General features: G+C 34.1%; 1 protein-coding gene across 1 annotated transcript; it reads left to right on the top strand.

The window, feature by feature from the left end:
• Positions 1-9,057: 9,057 nt before the first annotated feature.
• LOC144551479 (uncharacterized) lies at positions 9,058-11,162 on the top strand. Its single transcript, XM_078299450.1, has 2 exons — positions 9,058-10,113; positions 10,521-11,162. The coding sequence occupies exons 1-2, from the start codon at positions 9,349-9,351 to the stop codon at positions 10,773-10,775; spliced, it is 1,020 nt and encodes a 339-aa protein (XP_078155576.1). The 5' UTR covers positions 9,058-9,348; the 3' UTR covers positions 10,776-11,162.
• The last annotated feature ends 1,513 nt before the right edge of the window (positions 11,163-12,675 follow it).

Raw genomic sequence — 12,675 nt, 5'->3', positions numbered from 1 at the left:
CATGGTTTTCAATAAATATAGTTGATTCAATGAGTCCGATTCAAAAATATTATGGAGCAGACTCAATAATTCAAATCCTTTTTTTTTTTTTTTTAGTTCGGATCCGAACCGTCCGATTAGAGGAGAAGGAAGATCTGGTCCACAGATAATCTCATAAAAGTATAATATTTAAATATGGACTATTGAGTCGGATCTATATATTTTGAATCTTCTATATTTTTATTAGAAACGAGATACTCAAAGAATCAACACTTATTTACCTTTTTCGTAACTAACAGCAATATTCTTATTAGTATTGTTTGCAAATAGTATTTCATGATTTTCTTTTCAGAATTTAGGGTTTTGAATTTGCGAATTAACTAAAAAGAATTATGTTTTTACATGCATCTTTTCTTTTTCGAAAATAAATTGAAATTCCAAATATTGCAAATTCCACTTAATTAGTTGTCTAAATATTTTTTGAATTTTATGTTATCGACATGCAACATCATATTTTTTTTTAAAAAAAGAGAGGCTAGAAGCTCATTCCATTGCTGAAATAGTATAATTACAAAAGCACTATCAGCTAGATGACCGAGGAATTTGAGTCATAGCAACAGTAAGAAAAGGTAAAAATTCAACCATCAACCTACAATGCAACTAGCCTCTATTGGAGGCAATAGACCAAAAGTAAACACAGGTAGCAAGGCTTAAGCCACTCAAAAGTATACTAAAGATTAGGATAACTGTAAAAGGAAAGTCATTGTCAATCATTCAGAAACAGAGGGAACTCCAGCAGCCTCTGCGACTCCAAGAGGCACGTATAGCACCATCTCCATGTTAGGTGGAATGATGTTTAACGGCACAGCATCTTCACTCACAGGCACCCAGGAATAAGCAGTCTCAGCAGTTTGTTTCTTCATTTTACCTTTGCATTCAATTGGGGGAAGGAAAAGTGCATGGTTATGTTACGTTACGAAACTTTAACAATTAAATTCTGAATATCTTAAAAGCAAGAGTCGAAAATTGTGCTAATAAAATAGACATTTAAACCTTAATTAAGGTTCCTCTAAATGAGTAAATTAAGTATGAATCGAAACCGCGTCGGAATTTTGAAGTTCTGAACCTTTATAGGTCCAGTGCGTCCGCACTGGTGGTGAGTGCGGGTGACTGACCCGCACTGGATTCTGTTTTCCTTGAGTTGTTTTATGAATTTCTTCTCAGTGCGTCCGCACTGAGGTTGAGTGTGTCCGCACTGAGAAATTCTGTATTGACTGAATTTTCCAGAATGGGACTAACTACTGAGTGCGTCCGCACTGGAGTATTCTTCTGTGTTGATTGAATTTCTTTCCAAAATCTGTCTTAAGTACTGAGTGCGAGTGACCGACCCGCACTGAAATTGAGTGCGTCCGCATTACGCTCAGACATTTCCTTTGTTCAGTGCCGTTTTCGTGAAAATTTGACTAAGTGTGGAGTGCGTCCGCACTGATGGTGAGTGCGGGTGGAGGACCCGCACCGACACCTGTTCTTTTCCTCTTGAAGGCGCTGGAAGGCTCAGCCGAGTGCTGAGTGCATCCGCACTCAGATCCAGTGCGGATAGGTGACCCGCACTGGATGATCTGAGGGTTTATTTGCATAAATCCTTTGCGCTCTCTCTCTCCCACTTCATTCATTTCACATATTTGAGTGAAATTTTGCCTAGAGAGAAGGAAAAGAGCGAGAGAGTTTCTCGTCCCTCTCAAACCCCCGATTGTTGCGAGAAATCGAAACTGGAACCGAGTAAGCGCCCGTGAATCTCTCCTAACTCTCTGATTCGGTATTCTTTTCTCTCCTTTTCTCTTTCTAAACCTTGAATTTTCTCGATTTTTCAGAGTAACTTGGTAGCTAGTGTACATTGTTGGTACCACATATCTACCCAAAACCCACTAGAGTTATGATTACCTGGTTCAAAGCTAATACTCATATTCCCTAGATTTTCTAATATACTAATAGCTAACCAAAATGAAGATTTACAAGGAGCATTTCCTGAGCAATACTTAAGAAGGATAAGGTCTTTCCAAGTGCTATTGTAGTGGAGATTTTTGAGTTTCCACCACCACTTGAGCAACAGTAAAATGTTCATTTCTCTAAGATTTAATTAATATACTCATGCCCCCAAACTGTTTAGCTAAATATACCACAGACCATTTCATGAGAAAACATGCAACACCATATATGCGGTCAAAATATAGTTATTGGATTGTCGCATGCATCACACATTTGCATCCGCACGACATCACACGTTGAAAATATGATTTTGAATTTTGATAATTAAATTATCCGACATCATAAGTTGTCACAAGCTTTCTTTTCAAGAATATTTAAAGTTTTAAAATTAATATAATTTTTTTACGGTGATGCTTCTACGTAAACTTTCGTATTTTTTTTAGTAATTGTGTACATAATCATGATCCCTACCAATACAGGCATTCATATTTATTTACTGCACTTAAGTTCATATTCTCATTTAATAAATTAATTATTGTTCTGGTATGAAACAAGCTAAAAACCTATAAATATTTGGTTCATGCATCACTCAAAGAAGAGCAAGATCAATAATTTGGATTCATATTTTAAATTCTGAATTGAAATTGTGAAATTTTCTACCACCAAGATGTTGTGCTGGGAGAATATGTGACAACATGATTTGATATTATTATTATTTTCACCCAAAAAGAGTTCTTATTTAGGGAAAGGTAAGGGTCAAGCACTCAAGCCCTTGGATCCAAAAAGGAGTTGGAAAATTAAATTGGTACACGGTCCAGTCAAACCGAACCCATGCTTTGCATGGGCAAATGATTTGATTGTATAATTTATTCTTTATAACTTGAAATAAAATAAAAAAAAACTAAGTATGGAAGTTGTCCGGACTTTAGATCTGGTAAGTTAATTGTTTGGAAAGAATATATTGTGTATCTTACCTTTTTCTTTTTCTTTTTATATGCTATTTAATGCATATAATTCAATGATACAAATATACAATGATACAATCAAGAAAATTGATAAGAAAAAAAAATACTCAATTATTCAATTATCTTTATTTACTTGTATGTCCTATAATTCAGAAATTATAGCGAAGTTACCAGATTAAAATATTCAGCCAAACGCTTCTGCCATGTTTAGTATCCAATTTTTGTCTCTCTCAGGTCTCTGCTCCTCTAGCCCTAAGACGCCAATATTACTACAATGATCTTCTCTCTGAGCTTTTCAAAAAGTCCTTTGTTTATTGTCATTTAGACAATTTTATCCTGAGCTAGTATGCCAATAGAGCTTCACCATTTGAACTCGAAATAATATATTTATATTTATCTGATTATTATGTCATAATTTAGAGCGAGACTATATATATGATAATATGCCTATTATGGATCGACTCGTACTATGGAATCATATCCCTAAGTTCAAAGTTTAAATACTCTTGAATCATTAAATGTGACCTCGGTATGAAAATTACTTTGAGACCTAATTTTACATTTTTTTTTCAGAACCTTTTTACTATTTTTTAAAAATAGATACAAAACCATTACTTTTGAATGGTTCAGAATTTTTAAATCAAGTGTTTTTCAACCTTCTACAAAAAAGTAGATAAATTATAAAAAATGTAAAATTTGGTCCCCAAGTACATTTTTCATATGACGAACATGTTTAGCGATTTTGATTAGTTTTGATTGATTGTTTAAACTTTAAAATAAAAATATGAATTTACAGTACGAATCAGATATTCATAATATGCATATTACCATAGCCTCACTCCAGATGCACACAAATAATGAAACATTATTGGTAACCAAGTTCAGAACAAGCTTTGAACGATTAAATTATTTTCCTCCTAAATATACTCATCTCTCTATCTTCTCTGTTCTTCTTTTTTAATCAATAGTTAGATGGTGCAGGTCCAGTACAAATTTTCTTAATTTTATACCTTCATCAGAGAAAACTTCTTTATAACTATGACATTTTATTTTGACCTTTGCTGCAATGATTGGTCATTCTAGTGCCTCTTAATCTTTATCCTCCATTTTATAACCCAGAAAACCATATCTAACTAGGATGCTGCTCTCATTGGCGCGTCGGTTACTTAAACCAAATAAAATGAAGTTAAACTATGTAACCATATTCGATGTCAAACATCGTCGTTCATTTATTACAACAAGTAACATACGTCACGCTGAGACGAAGGATCAATAATCTGGCGTACGTAAAATGGCGAAGTTTTAATTTCTATTTTTTTTTTCTGGTTTCTAATTATATGTTATCAACACAAATAATTAGAATTAGACGGGTTAGACTTTCAAGTTATGGGATCAAACATAAATAGAAGTCGACCATATAAAATTTTTATGCTGCGAATGTGATCAATTTACATTATCCATATAATTTTATTCTAAAATATAAAAAACATCATATATAATTTTTTTTAATTAATAGGTGTCAATTGACTCTCATTAATTGTGTGTCAATCCATCTCTGATGAGCATGAATATGGGTCAATCATATAAAATTTTCATACTGCCAATGTGGTCAATTTTACTTTACTCATAATATTTTATTTGAGGAGGGTTCAAATGCCTCCATGTTTTTGTGTCTCCATCTCTCTCTATCATTTTCAAAGTTCAAACAGACGATCCGAACCGCTCAACCTAACCTCCATACTAAAATATGTTTGGAGACCAAATTTTATATTTTTAGAAATTTTTTTACTATTTTTTTAGATAGGTACAAAAATACTGTTTTTAGATGGTTCAGATTTACTGATTTTGTACCTATCTAAAAAAATAGTAAAAAAATTCCTAAAAATATAAAATTTGGTCTCCAAACATATTTTAGTATGGAGGTTAGGTTGAGCGGTTCGGATCGACTGTTTGAACTTTGAAAATGATAGAGAGAGATGGAGGCACAAAAACATGGAGGCATTTGAACCCTCCTCATTTTATTTTAACTATATAAAAATTATGTATAAATATATATTTTTTAAAATAAATAGAGTCAATTAACCCCATTTTATTGCACTTAATTTGCCCTAACTAGAATTGTAAGCAACTACTTTATAGTTTAGATAGATTTTATATCAAATACGACGAAATACTACATCGAATTTGATACATAACATCTAAACAGTAGAGAAAATGTATATCATATTTTATTTTATTTTGGTGATTATTTAATCTATTGTCACGGTCATCAAATAAATATGGTTGTGCGTATTGTCAAATCAAAATATTTTTATATATGCATATATATTCCATATAAATCACGTATAAAATGCTGTGTTTAAAATTGGAAGTTAATTTACGGCAATCCAAGATATTTTATCATCAATTATTTTAACAAATCTCACTGTAGCGAGCTATTTGACATGTCAGGTTCTCCGCCTAAAACAGTATCTGGGCCCTTGGTTTCGCAAGTTGTTAAATATTGGATAAGTACTCGATCAAATTGCGACTTACCAATGCTTGACTTGGCTTCCTTTGTGTTTCATCATCTACAATTTTATTTTATTTTTTGCAAACGGGTCTCCTTCGTATAGATATCCATGAAAGTGTGACAGAGCTGGAAATGCCACTGTTGTATTTTTTTCCTACATTTTGGTCAAAATTGCAACACAGTTTGCAAATTACGGACTAAGATGGAAATAGCTCAGGACCTGACCTGATATGATTAATTCAAAATTCGTAACTATTTGAGAGTATATTTGAAAATTTCAGATTTTTTTTATCCATTGGAGGGAGATAAAGATATTGACAATACTATTTTGACTTCAGCACAAGTTATATATATTTTTTTTTCATTTTAATTTTTGCATGAAAGCAAAACAACATTGTCAACATCTTTATTCAATGCCATACTGTTCCTCGTCATATTGAATAAAAATAAACTGACTGTTGAATGTATATAAGGTTATATCATGACTTCAAAAATTTAATTAAATCAACAATAATATCCGAAATTATTTTTGTTACCACTCTAATATCGAAATTAAATTATTATCACCCACGCATACTGGATCTGCGCACGAATTCTATCACCCATACATACTGGATTTGTGCACGAATTCTAATTCGGTGCGCGGACTGGGTCTGCACACTGATTGGTGCGCAAACTGGAGACGCGCACCGAATTGTCTTTTTTTGTTTCTGTTCTGTTTCTGTTTTGAGTTTTTTGAGTTAAAATTTTATTTTGAAATTCTGAATTTATATTTTCTTGTAAAGATAGAAAAATTAACAATTAGCTAGTTTTTAACTAAAAAATATAGTTCAAATAAAACCACGACATAAAGTTCTACTACATTCAAACTAATAAATTCGACTTGAACAAAATATAAATTGTACTACAATCAAAATTAATAAATTCTACTACAACACAACATAAAATCCTATTAAAACATAACATAGAAATTTTCATCTCAAATAACAACCTCTTGAACTATGAAACTGCAGTGAGAAAATATATATGTTAAAACAATTGTTAATTCTTTGACATGCAATTTTAAAAAAATTACATAGGTTAAAAAAATTACTTTATTGAGTACGGTTTCTCACATCCCTTCTTCTTCTTGCATTCTTCTCGAGAGTTGCTCTGTTGGTCTGATGACCCCTTTGTCGTCCTTCTAATATATCCATCCACATTTGGATCCGGTTGTGTCGTCTCCTATCCAACTTCACCAGTCTGCGTACCGATCGGAGCGCATCCCTAGTCCGCGGACCTAATTGGAATCCGTGCGTGGACCCAGTATACGTGGGTGGTAGGAATTGAGATACAGCCAATGTTGTGGTAATTATTTAATTTTGATTTATTAGGGTGGTAATAAAAAAAAATTCGGCAATAATTTTAAGTCTAAAATTAACTTTATTTTTTAAAATTATATATTTCTAAAATACTAAATAGTTTCTTAGATATTTTCTTTGTTTGAAATTTTGTCTATATATTTCTAGAATCATAGATATTTTGGTTATTAAAATTTTCTAAATATTTAAGAAGAGTTAATAATTTAATTGATTCCAAATTTATCCACGACGAGTATAAATATGATGGCTTTGCTCCCCATTATCACCAAGCAAAAAATTAAGTTCCTTTTTCACAAACAATAATAGCAGTGAGTAAATTGAAGGTTCTAATAAGAGGTAGTCGATGTTGCGCTATTAAGAATTTTTTTTTTAAATAGAATCAATTTTAATTATATTAATAGAACAAGCACCAATAAGTTAACTTTTATGAAAAATAGTTCCACCGATCTTAGAGATCGGTGGAAGGAGGAATAAATAGAAATGACAAATGTAGATTCTTTGAAACAAAATTTAAATTTTGCCTTGACCGGTCCTTATCAGTGGAGCTACTTTTTATAGAAACTAAATTAATAGTGCATGTTTTTATTAAAATAATTAAAATTGATTCTATGATAAAAAAAAATCACCTAAGAAGGTGAAGTGATATTTTGTATTAGAAAGAGTTTGTGTTGTACAAGTTCTGTAATATTTTATAAGATAATAAATCAAAAAAAGGATGTGTTACAGAATGATATAATAATTTAGAATGTAACATAATTTAATTAGTTATTTTGTAATACAAAGAAGTTCTTATATATATTTTAAAAAGGAAAAAGTAAAATAAAAGAGTTCTGCAAAAAAAAAAAAAATGGTCAAGTGGCACGTGTCATTTCTAACCTCATGTGACTCCTTTTTTTTTGTTTTTTTGAGATAATATGTGACTATGTATCTTACAATAATTTAGGGTGTGTTTGGTGGACGGTGTGTTTGGAGGACACATGAGATTGGAAACAGATTTGAGATATGAGTTAAAATGAACTATCGGTTACTGTACGCGTGGAAAAAGAAATTCAGTTTTTTCTTCCCACATGAATAGTAACTCACGCGAACACGCCCTTAGTGTAGGTCTGATTGGGTTTGGACCTATTTTTTATCCGATGAGTATGAAAGTTGTACTTTTTTATTTGATGGGTATTTTTTGTCCGGTGTACCTCAAGATTCATGCTGTTCTAAGTTGAGATTTGTGCGCACAAATTTTAAAGTGTATTGGACGACTCCAATGTCCATCTGATCTAAAAGTTAGTCTAAATCTCATCGAACCTACTATGTATTTTTAAATTGTTTATTTTATATTTTTAATTGCAAGCCAGCTAAAAGATTATTGTCTATAAACATATTAATCAAGTGCATATATGTAAGCGATAACTTAGAGAGAATGGATTTTCTAAATGGTTGAGGATGAGAATGATTATCTCTCGAGTAGGCGGGTATGAAATAATTTGATATGGAGTTGTTGATTTATTACTAATAATATTTTCGTTACCCACAGACTAATTAAAGCGTTCCATCAAGAGTATTTTTGGTAGGACAACATGAGCCGTCCGCCCACCTATTATTCATCCTTTATTTGTAAGAATAATTATTTATCAGTTAAATAAAAATACATAAATGTTAACTACTAGTATTAAATATTTTCATACACTACTAAATCGATGAACGGTTGGGTGGATACTGGACAATAAATGGTGGACTTCCCGTTGAACTCTTTTTGTTATATGACAAAGAGTAATAGGGAAATTTATAATCATAATAGGGATTTAAGAGGATCATTAGTAGGGAAATTTATATTAAATTTAATCAGATCTGGTGGAACTGAACCCACCACACTCAGCTAAACGAGTCCAGTTCTCCTGACACGCCTCCGCTTTTAATTGTTTTCATGTCATTCTCCTAAATACATGAAGTCCAGGGAATAAACTCCTAATTAATTGTTAATTAATTCATATACCCTGTTATCCTCTCCAATACCTGATAAGGGAATCTTTTACAATTACTAGATCTGAACCGTACTTTTTAACTTGGCACGAATCTCAAAGCCCAAAAATGGGGCCCCTACAGTGACCCGAATCCCAAGCCGGTTGAGATTTAATCTCAAACCGTTAAGTAAGTCATCCTCTGCAATAATTGTGCAATACCTGAGAGGATACGGGTTCGTTGTACACCTCCCTACTTCCTAATTAAATCCGAAACGCACTTCGTTATTTACACCAGATTTTATGTCTTCTGCGTTCTTTACATAGCTGTAAATTCTGTAATGACTTACCAGGACGAGAGGAACCAACTAGTCTTTACTTGCAACACGATTTATGACAGGAAAGGGAAACAAAGAATGAACTATCACTAATTTGGTCCTTTCCAGTTCCCAAATCAAATCTTCAAAAACCACACACACTCTCTCTCTCTCTTTTCTCTCACACTGGGCATGTGAGACGCCATGGCCAAAACCTTTACACACTAACCGCAAACTCTTCAGATCTCAAATTTAATTGAAACGATTTCTCCAGTAATGGTGGGGAAGACGAAGAAGTCCCACCTTTCGAGTAACATCCTCCTCCTCCCATCTCCAATGAAGGACTTCGCCTCTTGCTTCAGCGACCACGCCGTACGTGTCGCTGACGTGTCCTGCTCCGGCCACGCTAGTGTGTCAACTGGAAATTCCAGTTCAACCCATGTCACTTCCCAACTCCATCACCGTTCGATCCAGAGTTCAGTGGCGTGTGCGTACCGCTCCAAGCTAACAACCGGTAAGGAGCTCCTGATCCGGGTCACCTGGACCCGTACCAATGCTGCTACCGGCTCTTCACTCTCGATTTCTGTCGATCCAGTTCCATACAATGACACGTCATCCCATTTGTTGCGCAAGAAGAAGGGGACCCGTACCTTCCCCATGGCCACCGGTACGGGACAAAACACAATAGTTGCTCTTTTCTGGGATTATACTTCAGCCAAGTACGGGTCGGGACCTGAACCTATTAGCGGGTTCTATGTGATTGTTGTAGTGGATTCGGAGTTTGCATTGCTGATTGGGGACACCTGTGAAGAATCCGTGAAGAAATTGGAAGGCACCATTAAAAAAGCCGAGTTTAAAATGGCGAGTAGGAGGGAGCAGGTCTTGGGGCATGTGGCCCACACGACCCACGCCCGGTTTAGAGATGGTGGGGCTGAGCACGAGATCATGATTAGCTGCTCCAAGAAAGGAGATGACGATGAGGAGGAGGGCCCTCCCGAGGAGGTGTTGTCGGTCAGTGTTGACAACAAGCGGGTTGTTCAGGTTAGAAATATTTTGCAATGCTGATGAAATGACATTAGATGCGGAGTACAATTGTAGGTTTGAAATTGTTGATACCAATAATGTTGTTGGTATTGGAATTTGGAAGTGATTTTGGTGGCCAATATTGGATGATCAAAGTATTTCCAAAGTTCAAACTACTCCCAGCATGCCATTTTTCAATTGGTATAGAGAGCATACAAAATTCATCTAAAGAACCAATTTTCATTTCCAGATCAATTCCACTTTCCAATTCAAGCATCTTTAATTTTAGAAATTTTCAATGCATCTCCTGGAACAACTCAGGCTCATGAGGAATTGCACATTTCTTTACTGATTAATAAATCAACACAAGCCAAGGCCAAACAAAACAAATACTTTAATGAAATAAATTCTTAAATGAGGAGCAGGTGAGGAGGCTGAAGTGGAATTTCAGAGGAAATCAGACAATATTTGTTGACGGTGCGCCTGTTGATCTGATGTGGGACATACGGGATTGGTTCTTTGGATACCCAACCACGGGTGGGTTCGCGAATTTTTTCTTTCGGGCAAGAAGTACACTCGACAGCAGGCTGTGGCTCGAGGAGGAGCAGTGCCTCTGGCATGGCCGCGACCGCTCGCCTCCCTTCTCCCTTCTCGTCCAGTCATTTAGGACCCCTTCGTGATCCTTTTATTTGCTGATTTCAGGGAGGGGTACTTCTACTGGTGGTGTTGTGGTTAATTTATTTTAATTTATTTGATGAAATTGATGAATCAACTGGCTGTTCTTAGGAGGATAGAATTGGTGAGAAATAAAAATAGGACTGGAAGGTAAAATGAGGGCTTTTTCTCTTCCCTTTTTCTTGATGTGGATAAGTTTAGAGAATTTAGAAAATTGAAAATACTTTTAATTTTTCGTTTTCTTTTTCGTTTTTTTTGTTGAAATATTGGGCAGTTGGAGTGCTCTGGATTGTGATGTTTTGTTTAGTGCAGTGTTGAATTGATCAACTCACTTAATTGTGTATTTTTAAGCTGAGAGTTGCAATTTTTGCAATGCATAAATAGCGTTGGAATCTTTCCTTTTTTGTTTGTTGTGAGCTCGTACTATTGGTAGGTAACATACATTACCTCCTGTCAAAAAAAAAAAAATTACATTATCTCTTCTTTTATTATTTATAAATCTGATATATATATTATCAATATACTTATGCCAAAAAGGTTTTGTTTGCCTTGACGACTAGGCAATGAGTTGGCTCAGAATCAGTTGAGCTCGGGAGGCGGAATCGGTGCTGTCTTTATTTAATATATATTTATATTTTTACCTGGAGAAGATTGATTGACAAGGATACCTCATGTGATATTGTACTTCTTCCCCTTTGATTCTTTCACTGCTACCTTTCTTGTGACAGATTAATAGGTTCTTTAACAGAATATTGAGGCCATTTGATAAGCTATAAAAATGAAGGAATTTTGAAAATTCCTAGAAACATCTTTCTATCATTTTAATTTCTAAAGATTTTGTTTTCTATCATTCTGGAAATCAATTATTCATGTTTGATGTGTTAGAATCTATATATTGTTTTTTTTAAAGGAAGGAATCTAAATATTAAAAATTGAAAAGAAAAATGGATCTGGCTACTGACACCCTTGCAAATTCCTAAGTGTAGAGAACTAGAGATGCTACACTCTAAGATGGTAAAGGAGTTCCATTTTTATTTCTTATTTACGTAAACTTAAATAAATGAGAGAGGGGAGGAGAAAGAGAAAGAGAGAATCTAATTTTCTGATTCTGGCCCATTGCATGTCGTTATTTCCTTTGCTTTTTGAGTTTTCTAATTTTGTCTCTTTGCACTAAATAATTCAACAAACAAATTCGTAGTCTATCAGGATCCGGGCTCACTTGGTAGGAAGAGTAATAAATGACTTGAAACAGACATGAATTGAATTGGGGTTGATCGTTTCAGACTTTAAGCTTTTGCAAGTCGCACCAATATTCTACCTTATTATTCACTAAATCCATGTCACCGCTGAAATTCTCTTATCGAAAATATATTGCCTTTCATAAGAAAATTTATCTTTTCTTTTTCTCTCTATTGAACCAAGTTTCCATGAATAAACTTGGGTTTGTTTTTGCCTCCTTTGAGAACTAATTTAAAAAAAAAAAAAAAACTCCAGGCTTGTTTGATGCAACTTGAACTAAACACTGAAGCTATATTGAGACACTGATTTAATTACCAAAGCGCACCGATTAATAATTCAATTTGATAGGAACATTTTCTAACTTAAAAAAAAGTGCATCTAATATATTATGGTATTCCCTGCGCCTAACAAGGTTATCCTGCATGATGTGAGGGAAAACCCAAGTCAAACAGGTAGGCTAACAACCCAGGGCTATTTAATTTTTTTGCACTGAGGCTATCTTAACTGATTTATAAAATGCATGACCATGTATCAGAAAAGATAAAACCGAGCAAGATTTAAAGCAATGAACCCATTTGATCATACTCGGATTATTGAAGTAACGGTTATGATATGTCACTTCGTATGACACGGCACTAGCTGGCAACAAACTCAATAATTTCAGCT

Source organism: Carex rostrata, chromosome 1 (assembly GCF_964058835.1).
Source record: "Carex rostrata chromosome 1, lpCarRost1.2, whole genome shotgun sequence".
NCBI classification, from domain to species: domain Eukaryota; kingdom Viridiplantae; phylum Streptophyta; class Magnoliopsida; order Poales; family Cyperaceae; genus Carex; species Carex rostrata.
Note: the sequence above shows the minus strand (reverse complement) of the source record. Positions and strands in the feature narration are given on the sequence as shown.